We start from the raw sequence: 23,336 nt of genomic DNA on the forward strand, positions 1-23,336 counted from the left end.
AAGATAAAGTCACTTTTGAAGGAATTGATGAATGTGGTTTTTAAGTGAGACTTCTGCTGTTATCAGTGCAGTTTATTTTGTTCCTAGAAAAAGCCCCTATGGGAAACAAGCTCTCTTAGAGTTTATCAGAAATCATTGTTAATTGCATAATAGGCATTCAGTTCTGAACTTTATTCATGTAGGATCACATCTCTGTTTTTGCTCATTCAGTAATAATACAACTACATACAGTGGTAGACAAGATAGAGAAATGAGCCCTGCGAATTTCCTTTGGAGTTATTTGTGCTGTGTAGTCACTGTGATTTTCCAGTTTGGGGGAATTATACATTTTGATTGATGTTTGTTTGACTTGACTCTCTCACCTCCTTTTGACTTGAACCTTGCAGCACTCTGGAGTCTCCTTGAACCAGAACCACAGTCTCCCCTCCCCCAACCCTGGTTCAACCACCAAGAAAGGCCTCCTCCCCTAGAGAAGGTGTGATTGGGACAGAAAGTGGGGTTTTATTTTTGTTTTTGTTTTTTTGGGGGGTGAGGGAGTTGGGGAGGATGGAGAGGGAATAGGATTTCAGCCTGAAAGTTACTGAGTCCGTCCCCTGCACAGAGTGGGAAGCAGAGTATTTAAGCAGTGCACTGTAGTGGGTAAGAAAGTTTGGTAGCTTTACACAGTTTCCTGGGTCATATCTTTATGGCATAGCTTCATTATTTGATTTGAAATAGTATAGCGTATACCCATATTTGAACGTGAGTGTAAAAATACATCTTAGAGCCAAATATAAATTACTTTGCATTATTTGTAATATTGTTCTCATTTATTAGGTGGTTAGGAGTTGGATGTTATTGATATAAACATGCATGTAGGGTTATATTTTAAAAAGATGATTTACCTTTGCCAAAAGGGGGGAAGATTAGTCTTAATTTGGAAGGTGAAATTTGATATTTTTATGTAAAAATGTGAAGTTTTGAGTAAATTTTTATAAAAATATATTGTGATATCTTTTCACATTTAAAAATAAATACTCATTATCTGTGACATATCATTACTATGAACAATCACTTCAGTAAATTTACTCAGGAGGTAAATTAAAAAAACTAAAAAAATATCTTCAGTGATAAATTCTTTTCTTTATTATTTTTTAAATAACTACCTGATAGAAAATCTCAGTTCATATTTTAACTGATCACATAATATAGCTTTCTCTTAGCTGATCTTGTCTAATGTGGTAAATTACATACATTTGGCAGCATTTTCATTTTAATGCATAATATGAATATTGTTTTCTTTCTATTTAATTACAGTGATCTAGATATAATACAGAATTATCTCTGTTAGAAAATAGTGAAATAGTCCTTAGGATTTATACTATCTACAAATTCTTAAAGGACCAGTTCACAGTTTTTGGATTGTTCAAAGTGTTTGCTTCTCAGCAACTGCTGTTATGAATCTATTTTTTGTGGTTTTATTTTTCTACTGCTTAATCAGTAAAATATTGTACAACTTAATGTTTTTTCCTTTCTTCTTGTTCTGTATTGCCTCTATGTATTTCCATGTACCTACTGCCTATAATCTCCTCTTTCAAGTTTGGCATCTAGATCCCTGATCATTTATTCATTTTCTAGTTTGGTTTCTTCTGTTGTCTGCATGACATTACTACTTACCACCCAAATTTAATTTAGTTTGTTATTCTAGCCCTCCTGTCTGGTGTTCTGCTTTTCTCACTTTTCTCCCCACATCTTTGATATATATTCCATTACCTTCCACTTTCTACCAGTTCTTTTCCCAACATCCTCAGTTGAGTGAAGAACAATACAGTAGCAGGTAAATCAGTAGGGATATATTAGAAGTTGCTGAAGATTATGTAAAAAGTAATTAAGACTATTTTTAGGAACAGGTGTGTGTGTGTGTGTGTGTGTGTACATGCACACATATATATATATCTGGACCAATTAAAATCTTGGCAACAAAATAATAGTAATAAATTGAAAAGTTGCCTCATGCTGGTCCATGTATTCCATAAGAATAATTTGAGGACAGAATAGGTTTAATCCCTACCCTCATAGAATATATCTTGGATTCTTTATATCTTCCCTGCCACGTTCTAGTTCTGTCCTTTAACGCAAGTTTGGAATGTTGGAAAACCCTCTTAATTGTTTTTTCTACTTTCATTTTCTTCTTTGAATTCAGACACTTTATATCATCAAAACACATCTAGTTTTACATGTTGCTAGTTGGAGGAAATCTACACACATCCTGATGTTCCAACGCCTATATAATCTGACTGTACCATACTAACCCAATTCTACCTCCTCTGTATGTCTCAAAATGAAAATTCCCGTTCATATAGTTTAACTGTCTTCTGTCCATTGCTCATCATATCTGTCTACTTGAGAAAAAACTGCTATGATGATATCTTTTCTTCCTAACTCTCAAATGAGGTTTTATTCAAGTCCATCATTCTCCAGGGTGCTTTTCCCCATTAACTTCAAGGAGTGTGGACATCTTTACTTTGTGACTTGATAATATTTGTAATGTATACCTTTCACATTTTAAAGTTACATTTGCTTCAGAAATATCTATATATCTATATATCTATATTTTGTCCTCTTTGCATCTCAAAGTTTTATCTCCCCAAGGACATATTTCTGTGAATTCCTCACAGCACCTTTTATAGTGTTAAACACAAAGTGGGCACTTACTAAGTGATAGTCAAATAGAATATCAGGTCTTAATTTATGGATGATTCTATGAATATTTTATATTTTGCTTTTTTTTTTTTTTTAAGCGTTTGGCAACATATTGACTGCATGGGGATTGACAGGCAGCATATTCCTGATACATACTTATGTGAACGTTGTCAGCCTAGGTAAGTTGTGCATACTTATAAGATTGCCAGTAAATACACTGAAATAATCTTTAGTTATTAGAAGTTTATGTATGAATTCTGGATTAAACAATTAATGGATTACTATGTTTCATCAATTCTAAGATATACTTTTAATTTTCATATTTATTTTATTTTATTTTTTTGTATTTTGACATCTCTAAAATCAGGAAGAATGTTTTCATTGATAATATGTCATGGTTTACTTTGTAGCATTTTTCTTTTACTTTATCAATAATGCATAAAATAATAGCACATCTTTTAAGTGATGGCATTTTTTTTCACTGAAATGCACTATGTTCAACAGTTACTAGAAGAACATTTCCTTAGCTTATAAAGAATTTTGTAGGTCTATACAATCATTCCATCACCCTGCTTCAACAATTTTCAACAATCTTTTTCATTTATACTGTCATGTGTTTCTTTTCTCCTTCACATATTTTAATGCAAATCCCAGATATATTTCATTCATATATATCTGTGTGTATTTCAGTACACTAAAACCTTGGATTGCAAGTAACTTATTATGTGAGTATTGTGCAAGACAAGTGAACATTTATTTCTAATAAATTTTAACTGGATAAACGAGTGATGTCTTGCAATGTGAGTAGTACATGATGTTGTATGTCACATGATCACAACTGAGCCAGTGGTTCTTGAAATTCCTTTTGATATACAAGTTCTCTGGATTACAAGCATGTTTCCAGAACGAATTGTGCTCACAAACCAAGGTTTTACTATATATGTATATGTATTTAAACATGCATATACATGTATAAATATATACACATTTAAATACATATATAATTATGTATATTTATTAAATATATGTATAATTTGTAAAAGAATTAAAAAAAAACCAAAACCATTATTGTATATGCAACAAAATGTATTATCATCCAGTCGCTGTTAGAATATTGATTGGTTAATATACATCTATTCAGTCTCTAGTCATCTAAACCTCCTTTCGTTACTCCCCTAACTTTGGCCTCTCCTTTGCAGTGTGTTTCTTTAAGGAACTGAATTGTTTATCCCGATTTGTTTGCTAATTGCATTATCATGCTATAACAAGTTACTCTGTCCTTTGTATTTCTGTAAGTAAGTGTGTGATCAGATTATAGGTTCAGTTTTTGTTGTTAAAGTTTATTTATTTTGAGAGAGATAGCAAGCGCCCAGAAAGAGCATGAGCAGGGGTGGGGAATTGGGGGTAGGGGGCAGAGAGAGAAGAAGAGAGAATCCCAAACAGGCTCCATGCTGACAGTGTGGGGCTTTGAAACTATGATGTGGAGCTTGAACCCATGAATCATGAGATCATGACCTAAGCTGAAATCAAGAATTGGATGCTTAACTGACTTAGCCACTTAGGCACTGGTCAATTTTTTTTTTTTTTTTTGTAAGAATATTGTAAGAATATTTCATAGACTGCTTCATCAGGTGACACATCATATCTGGTTGTCTCTACGATAGGACCTATTGGTAGTCATTATTTAGACCCATTAATTTATTAGGGGTTGCAAGTTAGGGCCATGTTAATATATATTTTTTTAATGCTTTTTTAATTTTTGGAAGAGCGTGCGTGAGTGGGGGAGCAACAGAGAGAGAGTGAGAAACAGACTCCAAAGCAGGCTCTAGGCTCTGAGCTGTCAGCACAGAGCCCAGTGCAGGGCTCGAACTCATGAACTCAATGTGAGATCATGATCTGAGCCGAAGTCAGATGCTTAACTGACTGAGCCACCTAAGTGCCCCAATGCTATGTTAATCTTATTGCTTATGACTTATTAGCTCAAATATGTCTATAGAAACAAACTTTCCCATATTAACTGTTTAGTTCTTTTAAGGTATACAGTTGACCCTTGAACAGCGTAGTTATGATCTGTGCAAGTCCACTTATATTTGGGTTTTTTTGATATAGTACTGTAAGTTTATTTTTTATGACTTTGTTTTTTTATTTTTTCAAAATGTTTACTTTTGAGAGAGAAAGAGAAAGAGAGAGCACAAGTGGGGAAGGGGCAGAGAGAGAGGGAGACATGAAATCCGAAGTAGGCTCCAGGCTCTGCACTGTCAGCACAGAGCCTGACGCGGGGCTCAGAGTCATGAACCATGAGATCATAACCTGAGCCAAAGTTAGATGCTTAACTGACTAAGTCACCTAGATGCTCCTTTTTATGACTTTCTTAATTATGTTTTTCTGTGGCTCACTAATACATATGCTCACTAACACATAATACATATTCATACATGTATTCACTAATACGTATGGATACCAAATATGTGTTAATCAACTGTTTATGTTATCAGTAGGCTTACAGTTTTAATTTTTTGGAAAGTCAAAAGTTATATGTGAATTTTTGGCTGCAAGTGTCATTATGAACTCAAGTATTTAAACATAATGGATGTCAGTCTGTTGCAGTTATTATTCGTATTGATATTTAAATTTTGTCTAGTTTTCGTCGGTGGAAACTTGACAACTTGACTCTTGAGCCCTTTTGACAGTATCCTTGTGGTACTTGATAAGTGTTCGTGCTGTCTGGCATAACAAGATGTCTCGAGCTTGTATTATACTTCTGTGCCCCTGAGGATTGGTTTTCAGGACTAGAATCTGAGCTAGCATGCCCTTTCTACTGGATTGGTTACTGTTCCTAGGTCTTTTTGGTAGACAAAGCTAGGAAATATGTTTTGTGTGTTTATTTTTAAGATAAAATACATGAGTTTATGCAGATAATTGCAGTTTAAATTTAGGAATACAAGGTTTTCATCTAGTCTTTTCTATATACTGTTTATATCTCCTTTGATCTTCATTCTCAACAACAGACAGTAACATAATTAGAATTTTACCAGTTTACTCAGTTGCTTTATTTCATAGAAAAATGCAAGAATCTCAGAGTAACAATACCAACGACTAGCACCAACAATATGATTATGTAAAGGTTTATTTTTATTTATTTATTAAAAAAATTTTTTTAAATGTTTTTATTTATTTTTGAGACAGAAAGAGACAGAACATGAGCAGGAGGTGGGCAGAGAGAGAGGGAGACACAGAATCTGAAGCAGGCTCCAGGCTCTGAGCAGTCAGCTCAGAGCCTGACACGGGGCGCAGACTCACAGACCGGGAGATCATGACCTGAGCCGAAGTCGGACGCCCAACTGACTGAGCCGCCCAGGCGCCCCTATTTATTTATTTTTAAAGTAATTTCTACACCCAACTTAGGGCTTGGACTCATGACCCTGAGATGAAGAGTCGCATGCTCTACTGACCGAGCCAGGCAGGTACCCCTATGTAAAACAGGTTAGAACTTTTTTTCCCCTTAAGATATGTTCCACAAGGAACGTATGGTTGTGTTTAAAGTCCCTTAAAAGAATTTCACTGTGTGGTTAAAACACCATCTGGATGCACACTTACACACTTACGTTGATGAGGTTCTTTTATTTTTGATTTTTTTTTAATATTTATTTTTGAGAGAGAGAGAGCAAGCTTGCAGGGGAAGGGCAGAGAGAGAGGGAGAGGGAGACGGAGAATCTCAAGGCTCTGTGCTGACAAGAGTCGTGGGACTCAAACTTACGAATTGCAAGATCATGACCTAAGCCAAAATCAAGAGTCAGACATTTCACTGACTGAGCCATCCAGGTACCCCTTATTTTTTAAAATTAAACTTTTAATTTTGAGTTAGAGTGTCACATAAATAGTTAGGAAATAATAAAGATTCTGTGTATCTTTTACCCAGTTCCCCCCAGTGGTAACATGTTGCAAAACTATTAATGCAGTATTATAGCTAGAATATTTAGTTGGTCTAGTCAAGATACAAAACATTTCTATGGCCAGTATCCATCACATTGCTTTTTCAGCTGCATCCACCTCCCACCTTTTCCACCTCTCCCATCTCCCCCATTCCTGGCCTTTGGCAACTCTATTGCTATAATCTGTACTCCATGACTATAATTTTTCTCCTTTCAAGAATGTTATATAAATGGAATCATACAGTATGTGACCTTGGGGTGGGCTTTTTTTTACTCAGCATGATTCTCTGGAGAGCCAGCCAGTTTTTGCATATATCAGTCTTCCTTCCTTCCTCCCTCCCTCCCTTCCTTCCTTCCTTCTTTCCTCCCTCCTTCCCTCCCTGCATTCCCCTTTCCCTCCCTTCTTTCTTTCTATGCTTGTTTATTTTGAGAGAGAGAGAGAGTGGGGGAGGGGCAGAGAGAGGGGGACAGAGGACCCCAAGTGGGCTCTGTTCTGACAGCAGACAGTCCAAATTGGGGCTTGAACTCACAAACTGAGATCATGACCTGAACGGAAGTTAGACGCCTAACCGACTGAGCTACCCAGGTGCCCCGATATTTCATTCTTTCTTTTTGCTATGTAGTGTTCTATGATATATATGTATCACAGTTTATTTAACCATTCACCTGTTGGACATTTTTTTGGCTATTACAGAAAAGTTGCTATGAACATCTGTGTACAGGTTTTGGTATGAATGTAAGTTTATTTTCTTTGGGATAAATGCCCAAGAGTGCAATTGCTCAGTCACATGGTAGTTGTGTTTAGTTTTTTAAAAAAATTATCCAGCTATATTGCAGAGCAGTTGTACCATTTTATATTCCTACCAGAAATGTAGGAGGAATCTAGTTATTTTTAGGATTGCTTTTTATACTTTGTTTTTATAATTATATACTTACATGATTATGTAAGAAGTAGTCCCATTATTTTGAAGTTAAATTTTAAAACAAAGTATATTCAGATAAGTTGAACTTTCTATCCCTGAAGTAACATAAAAAATAGATTATTCTTTCCATTGTTTCCTTATTAGAAACAGGTGTGTATATACATCTTTGTATTCCTTTCTTATTTAGGTAAGCGATAGTATATTACAGAGTTTTGCCACATTTCCTTTTTTCTCTTAAAAATATCTGCTAAAGGGGCGCCTGGGTGGCGCAGTCGGTTGAGCGTCCGACTTCGGCTCAGGTCACGATCTCACGATCCGTGAGTTCGAGCCCCGCGTCGGGCTCTGGGCTGATGGCTCAGAGCCTGGAGCCTGTTTCCGATTCTGTGTCTCCCTCTGTCTCTGTCCCTCCCCCGTTCATGCTCTGTCTCTCTCTGTCTCAAAAATAAATAAAAAACGTTAAAAAAAAATTAAAAAAAAATATCTGCTAAAGATCACTTCATAGAAGTATATAGAAATTGGCTCATTTTTTTCTGTTGCTTCAAGGTGCTTCATCTTTTTCATGGAATAGTGTATTCAACCAGTCTCATTAGAGTGGACATTGTTTCCAGTCTTTTGTAATTGCAAATAGAAGTAGGCGTGTTCAGTAAAAGGGTAAATGTATAATATATGCATAAAATTTTTGTCCGATATTGCTGAATTCTCCTCCAATACGAGCTGTACAGTTTTGAATTCCTACCAGTGATGGATAAGCATGCCTGTTTTCCCAGGGCTTACAATAGTGTCTGACAGACTTGGATTTTTCCCAGTTTAACTAGATTCAAAATGGTAATCGCAATGTTACACTTTGCATTGCTTTTTTATGAGTGAGGTTTTACTATGTGATTTTGTTTTACTTTATGATAGTTACTAGCCTTTTGCCAAATAGTTTTTGCTGGGGTAAATATCTATTGATAAATTCAGTTAAGAACTGGTTTAAAACTGGTCATTAGGGAGCGTAGTTTATTGAGTGATACCTACTTATTATTCTGTGATAATCAGTAATGTTAGTTATAGTTATATGTCCTAGTAGACATTAAGACAAGTCTGTTACTGAATTGTAGATATTTTAGTCTAGAGCCCTTATTCTCTCATCTAAGAAAAATATCTAGTCTTATTTGACCTATAGGCTAATAGGTTTCGACAGTGAAAATGTTGGTGGGAAATATAAAACAGTTCCTATGGATTATGTAGTTCATGTGTGGGGAGTTAATGAAATATTTTACTTTTTTCTTTAAGTTTTTATTTAAATTCCAGTTAAGATCCAGTGTTCTGTTCATTTCAGATATATTATGTGTTTAACATGTCCATACAACACACAGTGCTAGCACATCACAAGTGCACTTTTTAATCCCCATCCCCCCACACACACCTCCCCTCTAGTGTATTTTTAATTGTTAAAAGTTCAGTGTGTATTATTATTTCAAAAGTGGAAATAATTTTAGGCTGGTAATAATGCAAATAGATCCTAAATCAGTGGTGTGCTTTTAAGAAATTTATTTTGGTTATTGTAAACATTCTTTTTTTTTTTTCAGACTTTTTGCTCTAAAATTTTTTAATTTTTGATGTTTATTTTTGAGAGAGAGAGAGATACTGAGCCTGAGTTGGGGAGGGGCAGAGAGTGAGGGAAACACAGAATCCGAAGCAGGCTCTGGGCTCTGAGCTGTCAGTATAGAGCCCAGCGTGAGGCTTGAACTCACAAGCTGTGAGATCATAATTTGAGCCCAAGTCCACTTATCCAACTGAGCCATCCAGGTGCCCCCAGACATTTTGCTTTAAACATTCAATTTGGAAAAAGAAAAAAAAAGGTACTAGCTTCCTAAGTAAAAAGTTATTTATTTTTTTTTTTTAAAGCAAGTTTCTGTCACTTATTGACCTGACACGATATCCGTGTTTGTATGTGAACTTCTGCATTTGCGTGTGTTGGGGGTGTGAGTTTTCTTGAGTATTTTCTTTTTTTTTTTTTTTTTAACATTTCAACGTTTATTTATTTTTGGGACAGAGAGAGACAGAGCATGAACGGGGGAGGGGCAGAGAGAGAGGGAGACAAAGAATGGGAAACAGGCTCCAGGCTCTGAGCCATCGGGCCAGAGCCTGACGCGGGGCTCGAACTCACGGACGCGAGATCGTGACCTGGCTGAAGTCGGACGCTTAACCGACTGCGCCACCCAGGCGCCCCAAAAAGTTATTTTCTTAAAAGCACAACAGTGTCACTTACCTGGCATCTACTGCTAATTATGCTAGATCAAATCTAAAGCAAGGGAAAAAATACACATATTTTATACTGTTTGTTTTTCAGTAAGGACGTTAGAGAAATTGTAAAGTTTATCACATTTAAAATCAATCTGCTTTATATCTAAATTTATGAAAGTTTGATGAATAATCATGTTAATATTTTAATGCAGGAGTTTGGATAAAGAGAGGGCAGTGCTACTACAGCGCCGGAAAAGGGAAAATATGTCAGGTGGGTGAAGAGGATCTATGCTAAATTAAAATTAGTGTGATTGAGAAAATGAGTGGTCTGCATGTTTCAGTTGGATATAAACACCTTACCAGTCAATGTTGGTTGTACATACAACTTACAATCTCAGGTATAGATTTTAAGTAGTCTTTTTTACAGATTATAGAATGTACTTATTTTAGAAAATGTGGAAATTAGAGGAAAATAAAAATTTTAAATCCTCATTTTTGTACAAAGGTAACAGCTTTAAAGAAGTATTAAAATATGTTTGCTTTTCAGAGAGATGGTGATCCATTAATCATATGGAATAGTATTTCATTTTGAGGAATAGATTTTAGCAGTATAACTGTGCTACAACTTTTATTTTGGCTTACGACAACACCAGTACAACTGGTTTTGAATAATCATAGTTTACTGAACTGTTTGATGGACATTTAGGTTGTTTCCAGTGTTTTTTGTTTCGTTTCATTTTTGTTACTACAAATAGTACTGTCAATGAAACCCTCCCAGACAAGTTTTTTTTTTTTTTGTTTTGTTTTTTGGTGGCCTTTTTTTTTGTGTGTGTGTATTTTTGTTCATTTTATCTTTGGACACACACCTAGAAAAAGTTTATTAGGTGAAAGAGTAAGTATATGTAGAATTTTGTTAGATATGGTTAAATTTCCCTTCATAGGGAATTTTGAATTACCACTGGTTATTTATGCAAGTGCCCTTTTCCCATAGTCACACTACCTCAGTGTGTTGTCAGACTTTTGTATCCTTTCTAATTTAATGTATGAGAAAAGGTATTTGTAGTATGCATTTAAATGTATCTTACTATGAGTGAACTGAGGAAGTAGAAAAAAGTGTATTCTTCAGAATGATGGGAGATACAGCAGCTTGTCTTGTAGAATGCTGTTTGATTTTTCATTTTGTTCAAGATAGTGTTACAAGTATAGTAATTTTTATTTTGCCTTGGAAGATGGTGATACCAGTGCAACTGAGAGTGGTGATGAGGTTCCTGTGGAATTATATACTGCATTTCAGCATACCCCAACATCGATTACTTTAACTGCTTCAAGAGTTTCCAAGGTTAATGATAAAAGAAGGAAAAAAAGTGGGGAGAAAGAACAAAACATTTCAAAGTGTAAAAAAGTAAGTTTTTCCTTTTTTTAGTTATGTAGACAGGAAGTGATGGGAACTGTGTTTTACAGGAAAGGCAGGTGAGTAATGGATGGTAGCTAGAAAAGGTTGCAGAATCTAAGTTTTTTAAAACTCATTTTACAATTTTAATATGTTTTAAAGATTGAAGTGTAATAGATAAATGTTGGCATACTGATTTGAAATCACTAATGAGACTAGTCATAGAAAGGCAAAAGCTAAAATAAAATAGAAAAAAATTGCTGTTTTAGACAAAAAATAACAATCCTAAATTTTTAATAGCTTATGAACAAGGTAAAAGAGCATATGATAATTGTGAATAATTGTTTATAGTTGTTCTTCTCTGAATCGTATGTAATTTTAATAAACCTCCATATTTAATGAATTTCTTATCATGTAGACTTCTTTTACTTAAGTCTTATGTGATGAATTATCCCAAGGATTTAATGGCACAAAACCATTTCTAAGCCACTTTTTCACTAAATTTATTATTATTGGTCCTGAAGATTTTTCTCTTATAAGGTAAAAAAAAATACTTTTCACGAGAACTATATTGCTATTATAGAGTGAAATTATTCCTAGATATAAAATCAGGTTTTTCCAAAGAAAGCATTTTTTTTTCCTTGAGTAATTCTTCAAGATATTATTTGGTTATTTAATAGGCAGCAGGTACTTTGCAGTTTCTCATTTCACCACCATTTAAGCTTGACTGTAGCAGTCTTCACAGATGAGGTCCCTCTCCAGTTCTGCTACACTTTTTCCTGTATATTATCCATTCTTATAACCAAATTCTACCTGCACTTTCTGGGTGGTTTTTGTTTATTTATTTTTTTAAAGTAAGCTCTGTATCCAACATGGGGTTTGAACTCATGACCCTGAGATCAAAAGTCATATGCCCTACCCACTGAGCCTGCCAAGTGTCCCACCAGGTGTCATCTTTGGTTATGCTGTTCTCTTCACCATTTAGGATATTCTCATCTCTGTCTTTTAAACCCTTATTATACTCTCAAGTACTGCTTCCTCCATGAAACTTGCTTTTCTCCTATCAAATATGATCATCTTTCTTTGCATCTCACTATGTCACTTGAACCTTTTATTATAGCACTTGTAACAACATTTTGTCTTCTTTCATTGTTATGTCCCTTATTTCAGATTGTAATTTACACAAAGAGAGAGAGAGATTGTCTATTAAATGCCTTTTATAATTTAGGAATTCACATATTATAGGTATTGACATACCTTTTTCATATCATACTTTCAAATTAGGCTTTCCTGTTTATTGTTACTTGGAAATTGTATCCTTGCATATTTGTTTTAGGTCATTTGGCTTAAAAAATCTATTTTTTGAATAAAGCATAGATTTTGCACTTTTTCTGGGGGGAATTACTTGTCCCTATTTAAAATGAATCAGTCCTGGGTCTTGGAGTGTGACATACTTGTTTCAGAATATTGCTGTGTATTTAAAAAGAGATTTTTGTCTTATGTTGTTAGTAAAAATTGACAAGAATTAGAAAAAAAAATCAAGGAACTTGGTATAAAAGATCTGGTTTTCCCACTTAGATCTTGCCCACTGTTAAGGTTTTACTATTATTTGAGGGGTGACATGTAGTATATATATAAAACAAAAGAATATATACAGTTTTGCTTTTTTTTTTTTTCAGCCTATTGTTATGGCTAATTGTTAAAAATTTGAAAGGAGTTTACAATAGATGTTCTGGATAGAGGACAGTTTTTATTTTATTTTTATTTTTATTTTATTTGTTTATTTTTGAGAGAGAAGGCGTGAACAGGGGAGGGGCAGAGAGAGAGGGAGACACAGAATCCGAAACAGATTCCAGGCTCTGAGCTGTCAGCACAGAGCCCGACGTTGGGCTCAAACCCACGAACCATGAGATCTTGACCCGAGCTGGAGTTGGATGCTTGCTTAACTGACTGAGCCACCCAGGCACTCCATATTTTTTTTTTTTTTTTTTTATAAGTAATCTCTATACCCAGTGTGGGGCTCAAACCCACAACCCCGAGATCAAGAGTTGCATGCTCCACTGCTCCACCGACTGAGCCAGCCAGGTGTCTCTTTCATGTTTCTTTAGTACCAGGATTGTATTCCTTTCAGTTGTTCATCTGTCTGGGTACATTACTTCTCCAAAGTCCACCTGGCTCTTTGCCCATGTTTTATGTGACGTTTCACTGCCTTGTTTTTGCTGTTAGTAAATCTTGCTGACTTCCAACATATAGTCTACACAAATTTAACACATATATTTGGGTCTATGTTGCTTACTCTCGGTTTATGTTTGTTAGTCTCCCTGGAGACTTTTTGGGTGAAGTGGTGAGGAAGATAGGAATTAAATGTTAAATACCACTTTGGGACCTGGCAGAGTAGTGGGCTGTCACTAAATTATTTATTAAATAAATACAACTCTATTTGCCACAGTGCTTATTACTCAAATGCTCCTCTGTGCTCAAATATCACTTACTAGTTGACTGCGAGAATTAAAGTAAATAACTTCATCACTCCCCAGACTTGTCTCATGACTTAAATAAAATTACTGTAATATTGTTAATACCCTTCCAATTTTAATCAGATATTTTCCCATGGTTGTAATAATTGAGCACACAAAAAATTTGAGATTTTTTCTAGCAGTATCATATACATATTCTCTTGTTCTTACATAGCCTGCATTATGGTTTTTGTTGTTATTGTTGTTGTTAATTTGACTATAGTTGACATACATTGTTACTTTGGTTTTAGATATACAAAGTCTGCATTCTATTTTTAATAGTAAAATAGTATGCTAGTAGGTGACTTTCCTTACTTAAACATTCACCCGGTTCTGGCTATATTTGCCAAGTTTTTTATTATTATGAGACTTCAATAAAATGCTTTACTGAACTGATTGATTATATCCAGTTTAAAAGAAAACTAACTCAGAATTTCATGTTATTTTAGGCCTTTCGTGAAGGATCTCGGAAGTCATCAAGAGTTAAGGTAAACAGGGGCACCTGGGTGGCTCAGTTAAGCATCTGACTCTTGATTTTGGCTCAGGTCATGATCTCACAGTCATGAGATTGAGCCCTGTGTGGAGCTCTGTGCTAAGCATGGAGCCTACTTGGGATTCTTTCTCCCTCCTTCTCTCTCTCTCTCTCTCTCTCTCTCTCTCCGTACCTCCCTGCTTTCTCTCTCTCTCTCTCTCTCTCTCTCTCTCAAAATAAACATTAAAAAAAATTTTTTTAAGAGTTAATGTAAATTCATTAATTTTTTTTTAAATACATTAAATTTAAGTCCTTGTTCCAACTATCAGTTTTTCAGGAGCTTACTAAGTGGTTGCTTGTCCAAAACCTTTACTTTATGTTCTCTTCATTGCGTATCATCTCATTGCTTATTATCTTTACCAGAAGTGACACCACAGAGAATCCTAATTGGATTACTATGCCTCTCTTGGAGTTTATTAACACTGTTAAATCATTAAGTAAAAGGAGGTATATAAGTAATTCCTATTATCAAAATTTTGGATAATCTGAATTTCAGTAGATTATTGCATTCCATGTCTCCATACCACTTTTGTATACTGGATATATGAATGCAAAATCACATTTAGAATTTGAAATTTTTCTTTTTTTTTTTTTTTGCATAGTTGGGGTTCTAGTGATTTAGTCAAGTCAGTTGTTATACTATAAAATCACCATAGAGGTATACAGAGTAGTCACTTGTACCTTGAATTAGCCTGTATCCTCAATTTTGTAGATGCCCTGATTTCTGAGAGTGGCAGGGCTCCTCAGCTCTGCCTCCCACTAAAAGATAGGTATTGGATCACAGAGGTCAGCTGTATAGACTTACTATACAGCTTTCTAGGCTGTGTGGTTAAACGCTAATGGGTTTCTTAAGTTGTCAGATATTAAAATAGTATGTGGGGAGCATGTTACAGTGTATCTTTTGTGCATGACAATTATTCATTATTTCACATTCTTGGAAAACAAATAATTAAACAGCTGTCCAGTGATGATTACTGCATACGTTTGTAGTTCTTTCTCAAGAAAATATGTGGTGTCACTCAACACACAGCAAGCCCAAAGTTTCATAAAATGTTCCTTATATGTTAAAGTTGGGGATTATATACTTACTATATATTAAACTTGAATTTATGGGACATTATCTGACACAGTACAATCTGAAAAAGGTTTTGGATTAAGCTGGTGGAAACTGTTGATACTCTAAAGTTTTCCTTTCTTCCTTATTTATCCAGTCATTCCAATAGTAAGTTTAATTAAGAAGGAACATCTTTTACTTAAGTGAAATATTTTCATTTATTTTGTAAAGAGATGAGGAAGTAAAATTTTAAAAATGCTTTGTGCATCTTTAAATATATCTTTCCCTTAACTAAAAGATACCTCTTTAGGATTGTAACAGTTTCAGTTAGTAATTCAATAGTATTTATAGGTTAAAGAGATATGGAAGAACTATCAAATATATACCAGATCAGTAGAGGGCTTGGGTGGAGGAGGACAGAAAAGACAAATTTTTAAAAATGGATTTCTTTAATAAATCTGAGGAAAGCCTTAATATGTAGTATTTCATATTTGTATAAAAATTTATTATCTCATGGTCATTATAATGTGAAATATTTAAGTACAGAAAATACCAGTTAATACAAATAAACCTACTCCTATCAAGTAGTTGAACAACTTACTACAGTTTGTTTCATTGTAGAAAAGAATGGTATTTTTTGTAATAAAAATTAATTATATGGCAGGTGGACAGATGGTAAATTTTAGTGTTACTGTACATGTATACATGTCTAACAGGATATATAAGGATCTTTATGAATTCTATATGTGATTTTCAAATTTTAGTTAGGTTATACATATAGAAATAATCTGTTTTCTCACCAAGGTATTCAGTGTTGTAGAAACTGGTGAATAGCATTTACAACAAATTGAAATGTCATGTGTTAAAACGAATTATAAACCTGAATTATGCTAATGAAACATGTTTTTGTTATCTGCATTACTTGATTTTCATCCTAAGATTGCAAATAAGAATTGTTGTGGGTGTCCACATTTAATACATTTTTAAAATGTGTGGTCATTGTGCCTATCTGTAAATTGCATTCCAGCGAGAAAAGTGTTCCTTTTTTGTTCTGTAACAGATTGAGAGAGGCTGTAACTTTTTGTACTTGGCACTTAGCGTTCTTATCTTACAGGTTTTTAATAGGAGGTATGGATGAAGAGCAAGCATTTAAGTTTATAAGTTCTTGCTGTCATTATGATCCTTGAATTTAGGCTATGGATCATTTTGGGTCATTTCACATCCTATTAGACATTTTGTTCTCATGTCATATTTATCATGTGGACAATTGATTATAGATCTTGGAATTATACTAAATTAAGATGTCAAAGTGTGTTTCTTAATAAAACATGTTAAAATTGTATTCTATCAAAACTGAGTATAAAGTAGATACTGGTAGTCTGTAAAATAAAAACATTTTCATATGCTATCTTTTTTTTAATCATTAGTTGACAGTAACTCCGAAGTTTTGGGTGTTTGCAGTTTTGTCAGTGGCCTTAATTTGGCCACAGTGGTGTCAGTGAAGCTTGAATTTATGCTGTTCAACATAACTTGGCCTCTTTAGTTTTCTAACTCTTTATCTGGCATGCAGTATAAAATGTAGTATGCTGATCATTTATGGTCTGTTTTTTCCTAGGACCAACTTAGAAAGCCGAACATTATTGCTACTTTGTTATGTTCTTTTATATAGATTACTCTGTGTGTGTGTGTGTGTGTGTGTGTGTGTGTGTGTGTGTGTAAATACTTACAAGTCCAGATATTAATGCTTAGTTTGCTATGATTTTAGGGTTCAGCTCCAGAGATTGATCCTTCATCTGATGGTTCAAATTTTGGATGGGAGACAAAAATCAAAGCGTGGATGGATCGATACGAAGAGGCAAATAGTAACCAATATAGTGAGGGTGTTCAGAGGGAGGCACAAAGAATAGCTCTGAGATTAGGCAATGGAAATGACAAAAAAGAGATAAATAAATCAGATTTGAATACCAACAATTTGCTCTTCAAACCTCCTGTAGAGGTAAATATATCATTTGCCTAAAAATTATGAAACAAAGACCTTTTTCTAATGTATGTCTTAACTGGTTAGACTGAAAGCAGTTAGGTTTAACTAATCTGAACATTTCTCTTATTTTAGAGCCATATACAAAAAAATAAGAAAATTCTGAAATCCGCAAAAGATTTGCCTCCTGATGCACTTATCATTGAGTACAGAGGGAAGTTTATGCTAAGAGAACAGTTTGAAGCAAATGGATATTTCTTTAAGAGGTATATTCATTTATTTTACTAGTTACCTGTTGTTAAGTATTGATTTTTTGGCTGTTTACCAAGATGCTGTGTGTTCATAAGCCTTTTGTTTTTCTAAGTTATCATTTTAATACTTTTAAAACTATGGTACAGTTGAACAGTGACTAATGATAACTTTTGAACTATAATAAAATATGACAAAAAGTAGATGTATTTCTGTCTCTTACCCATCTCTCTTACTGACATTCTTGCAACAGTTTACTTCAAAGATAAACAGCAGTATATAGGTGGACATTAATTTAAAACTATGATTACATAAGATTATAAGGAGTGAAGCCCTTTTGCATCCAGGACCTTACCTAGTTCCTTATAACATAATTGCTAGAACCTGAAAACACCATTGGTGGGTGATCACAGGCAAAACCCCTTCCTCTTTATAACAGATGTTGGATTTGGTCTTACATTATTGCTACTTTCACCTCCTCCTTTCTTGGTACTAGAATGGCACTGGAGCCCTCTTCTATATATTTTTTGGGGGCATTTGATATGACCCCTTGCTTCCCGGAGGTCAGGAAATATGTTTGTATCTTTAGGGAGATAAGTCTATATGGTTATTAAAAGTATTTGTTGTTTATAACTTGAATTTTTAAGATTTGAAAGATATACAAATCTTTTACATAGCAAATTTGATCTGAAACAGTGCTAGAAATCAAAACTTAAATGTACTAGGCGATTAGGATTTTAAAGGTATCCAATTATGAATTCTCCTGTAAAGGCAGTAGTCACTCCCTTTTTATCTCATAAATTTGAATTTCTACCTTCAATTAATTACCTTTAATTTAGGTAAGGTTACTGGAGCAGGTAAAAATCTCATTAGCATGAACTAGCCCTTAACGAATGGGTTCTGGTATTAGACTGCCTGTGTTCAAGTCTTGGCTTCACTATTTACTTTGAATCTTTTAGAAGTTTCTTAACATGTTAATGGTTTATAATGCATTTCTTTCTTTGTAGACCATATCCTTTTGTTTTATTTTATTCTAAATTTCACGGGCTAGAAATGTGTGTTGATGCAAGGACTTTTGGGAATGAGGCTCGGTTCATTAGGCGTTCTTGTACACCCAATGCAGAGGTAAGCTTCTAAAAATCTTTTCAGGAGGCAAGGGTTTCAGGGGATGCATGGAATTGAGTATTAAACACAAGTCTGGTAGCCCTAAACTTTTTAACCATTGATGCGTTTTATATTCCTCAGCGTGTTTTCATTGCAAAAAATTAGGTGGTAATGGGCAGTGAGGTCTTAAAAATTGCTTTGCACACTGAAGAAATTGTGATGTTCTTTGTAAGAAGAAATATTAGATTTTTGTTTATTTCTGAAGCTCTACTTATGGGTCAAATATAAGATCTGATTGGATCAAGGTAGATGACAAAACTGAAAGCTAAAGTAGATTTTATATGTGCTACTACAAAATTTTTTATAAAACTGTGTTTTAATTTGGAGCATACATTTGGAGCATATTTCCGGGTTTTTTTTACATGCCAAAATAAACATTTTTAATTTATAACTATGTTATAGTTGAGTTTAGGTTTTGAAGCCAGACTTAATAGATTCATGTCTTCTTTTTGACTTACTAGCTTTGTAACCTGGCCTGTGTTCTATAAAAAGTGGTTATGAGGACTCAATGGAGTAAATACATATGAAGTACCTAGAACAGTGTCTGTCATAGAAAAGTGTGGTGTTAACTGTTCCATTACTGATTATTGTATTTCATCAAATCGAGGGTGTCATCATTTACAAAACTCCCAATTTCAGAGATACTCAGGGGTAAAAAAAAAATAGGCATTGTAGAATTGATGAAGTGTCATGTTTTTTCTTCTTTTTTTAGTATTTGCTTTTTAATGCTACATGGTGGGCCGTAGAATTTGCATCACTATGCTTCCATCCAGTTGAAAACCACCGATTTATAGTTACAAGTCTTGAACTGCATATTTTCCATGTTGTACTTAGGAATTACTTTGAAAATTTTTCAAAATTACAGGATGGGATACTTCTAAAAGAAAAAATTTATAAAAATATAAAATTATTTTTTTAACTAACAGGTGAGGCATGAAATTGAAGATGGAACCATACATCTTTACATTTATTCTATACAGACTATTCCAAAAGGAACTGAAATTACTATTGCCTTTGATTTTGACTATGGGAATTGGTAAGTTCAAGTCTGTGTATATGTTAATCTGTTTTGCAGTAGTTCCTTAATGTCCTCCTAAAAATTTATGTATTTGCATTACTTTCATAGCTTTTCATTTGTATTTATCATGAGGCAATTAAAAAATCATAGCCCTAATTCAGCCATACAACACTGACCTTGTTTATGTGAGAATTTTCTCTTTCTGGTATTTTAGGGGGTACAGTGTTAGTGATATAATTAATTTGGCTGATCAGTGTGAATGGGTAATTGAACGTTTTGCCCCTCAAAACAAAGAAATTCAGGGTACATGGGTGGCTCTAACAGTTAAGCATCCAACTCTTGATTTGGGCTCAGGTCATGATCTCACAGTTCTGTTCTTGAGAGTGAGCCCCGCGTTGGGCTCTGCGCTGACAGTGCTGAGCCTGCTTGGGACTTCCTCTTTCTCTGTCAAAACAAATAAACTTAAAAAAAACAAAAAACAAAAGCAACAGAAATTGTGCCAAGTTTTCTTGCAGTAAAAGTGTTTGTTGGAGTACTGTAAGGAAGTTCTGAGAACTGCTGTTCTGAAACACTAGGGAAGAAAGTTAAAGTTAATTCTGATATAAAAGCTTCCATTTAAATTTTATGTATTTATACATACTATAATACAAAATTATACAAATATAATACAAATATACAAAATTATAATCTGTATTATTTTGCATTCATCTTCTCTCATTCACTACTTTGAGATTTAGTTCTGTTGTTAGGTGTGGCTCTAGTTCATTTATTTTCACTGTTGATGGCATTTATCCATTCCACTATTGGTGGACCTTTAGATTTACCAAAAGTGCTCCTGTGGCTTTTTGAACACGTCTTTGTGGGTACATGTTCTCTCTGTGGTATGGAATTAGGGGTGTACTCGCTGGGTTGTAGAGTGTGCACAGCCTTAGTTTTCACCAGACATGGGTTAATTTTTAATTTGAGTATAATTGACATATACTGTTATATTAGAAAACACTAATTCTAAAAGATATGTGCACCCCTATGTTTATTGCAGTATTATTTACAATAACCAAGATATGAATAATGACCAGTTTCTATTCTTGCAGCTTTACTTCCTTGCTCCATCTCGTTATGACTTTAAAAATTGATGCTAATCCATGTGAAATGGTATCTTTTTATATTTTTAATTACCATTGTCTTTGGTTATTTTTTGACCCAAGGATCTTTTTATATATTAATTTGTCATTTGGGTTTCCGCTCTGATGAATTGGTTAATCATCTTCCATTTTGCTCCTGGGCAGTCTTTTTCATACTGCTTTTTGGGGGAAGGGGGATGGTTCCTTTTGTATCTTGTAGTGTATTCGGTTATAAGCATTTCAGTTCATTTCCTCCTATTCTGTATTTTATCTTTAAATTTTTCTATGGTAACCTATTTAAATGCCTAAGTTTTAAATATCCATTATGTTTTCTGTCAGTGAAATTCCTCTTCCTGCCCTGTGCATCTCTACTTAATTGTTGGCAGTCAGATTTATTATAACTTCAGCATTTCCTTGTTAGCCCTTTCTCCCCCCAGAAGGTGGAAAATTTAGCATAATGGCTCTTTGCCCATTGCTTTGAAAGACTGTATCCCATAAGTGGTTAAGAATATAAGCTTTTTATAATCTGGTTTCAAATCCTAGCTTGGTTGCTTATTATTAGCTATATAACCTTCTTATCCCTTTGTGCTTTGTTACAGCACAAGTAATGTGAGAATAATAATACTCACCAAACAGGAATGTTTTGAAAATTCAGTGAGTTTAAGATACGTAAAGTGTTCAGGGATGTCTGGGTGGCTCAATTGGTTGAGCATCTGACTCTTGATTTCAGCTCAGGTCTTGATCTCAGGGTCATGAGATTGAGCCCCAGGTCTGGCTCTGCACTGGGTGTGAAGCCTGCTTAAGATTCTCTCTCTCCCTGTCTCTCACTCTTTCCCTCTCCCCCACCTCTGCCCTTTCCCCACTTGAGCTCCTGTGTGTGCACACATTCTCAAAAAAAAAAAAAAAAAAAAAGATATGTAAAGTGTTTAAAACAATTCCTGGCACAAAATAAGTGCTTGGTAAACATGAGCTATTAGCCATCATTATTTGGAGTTCTATTATCCTGAAATCAAAACATCTAGAAAGTTTCAACCTAGTTTCTAGCAATACCTGATTTGGGGAGATGGGGGAGTAGATCATAAATTTTTGAGTTCTATCCCTGATTCACAGATTTAGCAAGTTTGACTTATACTAGTCTTGAAAGTGAGCAAGTAGGAGTATTAGAAACTTTTTTATTGTGAACAAACACTAAACTAATTAAAACATGTAAAGTGGGAGGCTTCTACTGTTTAACTCCGATTTTGGCATGCTGCCTGTATCCTAGAGAGAAATTGAACGTTGGTGGTAGAGATACGGAGGGCAGAGTTAAGAAATATTGAAGAGATGAAAAGTGTGAGCTTTGGACTCCCCTAAACCTGTACCTGAATGCTGTCCCAACCATTTAGCTAGCATGTGACGTTGGACAAAATGCTGCCCCTCTCTGCCCATTAATCTTGTCTGTATGGTGGGAGTAATATATATCACTGCAGTGAAGATGAGAGTGCAATTATTTTTCAAGCTTCCGTTTGAAAGAGAGAACATGTAAGGAGGGGCAAAAAGAAGCGTAACTTTACCTTTTTTCAAAGACACTTGGTTATTGAAGTCATTCCTTAAAGTAAAATACAAACTAGTTAGGGTTTGGGACCACTGAAGTAAATACTGTTTTTGCCTTAATGTAAGCCACAGTATCATTTTACTTAAAAAGGCTCAGTTTTAATTTGAGTTGCTTCTCTAAACCATAACTGGTTATCCTTTTGATTGAAGGCCCAATCTCTGGTCAGAAATCAACTTCAAATGATTATGTTTTTTAAGTGAGGAAATAAAATCTCTTTTGTGATAGTTACCATAGGAATGCAAATTAGTGAAAAGGATTGCTCATAAATAGTAGTAGCATAGAATTTACAGAGTTGCAGCTTAAAGTGGATAAGAAGATTTTAAAGTTTGCATCCTGAATAAATATTTAACTGGTTATCTTTCCAGTAAGTACAAGGTGGACTGCGCATGCCTCAAAGAAAATCCAGAGTGCCCTGTTCTAAAACGTAGTTCTGAATCCACGGAAAACATCAATAGCGGTTATGAGACCAGAAGGAAAAAAGGAAAAAAAGAAAAGGATATTTCAAAAGAAAAAGATACACAAAATCAGAATATTACTCTGGATTGTGAAGGAACAACCAACAAAATGAAGAGCCCAGAAACTAAACAAAGAAAGCTTTCTCCCCTGAGACTATCAGTATCAAATAATCAGGTACTGAACTATGCTCTTCTGATTGTCAGCCGAAGTTAACAAAAGAAAATAACTTGTCATATTTTAACCTCTTTTTTGCTTTATGTAAAATGGTTTAAATTTTTTAAGTTAAACCTGTTATTTAATGAAGTACTTAGAAACATAAAACACAGGTTCTACTAGAATTTGTGCATTGTTAGTAAATAACTCAGCCAGCATATCCTTGCAGAATTGAATGCAAGATATTTCTATAACTGGGTAATTAAAAACTTCTTCCAGATGGTATTGTCCTTATGTTAATAAAATTCTTATCTAAAGTCTTAATTTCCTTTTTTAAATATTTGA

At 34.4% G+C, this 23,336-nt stretch overlaps 1 protein-coding gene across 6 annotated transcripts in view; it reads left to right on the plus strand.

The window, feature by feature from the left end:
• Nucleotides 1-23,336, plus strand: part of KMT2E (lysine methyltransferase 2E (inactive)) — a 99,061-nt gene that overhangs the window by 54,634 nt on the left and 21,091 nt on the right. For 5 of the 6 annotated variants that reach the window (XM_053218594.1, XM_053218595.1, XM_027071700.2 and 2 more), the window contains 9 exons: nucleotides 2,781-2,861; nucleotides 9,979-10,037; nucleotides 10,996-11,168; nucleotides 14,122-14,160; nucleotides 17,024-17,254; nucleotides 17,372-17,502; nucleotides 18,493-18,610; nucleotides 19,576-19,685; nucleotides 22,748-23,012. In XM_053218594.1, coding sequence (XP_053074569.1) covers nucleotides 2,781-2,861; nucleotides 9,979-10,037; nucleotides 10,996-11,168; nucleotides 14,122-14,160; nucleotides 17,024-17,254; nucleotides 17,372-17,502; nucleotides 18,493-18,610; nucleotides 19,576-19,685; nucleotides 22,748-23,012 — 1,207 coding nt within the window. Of the gene's footprint in view, nucleotides 1-386; nucleotides 476-2,780; nucleotides 2,862-9,978; nucleotides 10,038-10,995; nucleotides 11,169-14,121; nucleotides 14,161-17,023; nucleotides 17,255-17,371; nucleotides 17,503-18,492; nucleotides 18,611-19,575; nucleotides 19,686-22,747; nucleotides 23,013-23,336 lie in introns of all 6 variants that reach the window. The other variant, XM_053218598.1, reaches the window with a different exon arrangement.

Source organism: Acinonyx jubatus, chromosome A2 (genome assembly GCF_027475565.1).
Source record: "Acinonyx jubatus isolate Ajub_Pintada_27869175 chromosome A2, VMU_Ajub_asm_v1.0, whole genome shotgun sequence".
NCBI classification, from domain to species: domain Eukaryota; kingdom Metazoa; phylum Chordata; class Mammalia; order Carnivora; family Felidae; genus Acinonyx; species Acinonyx jubatus.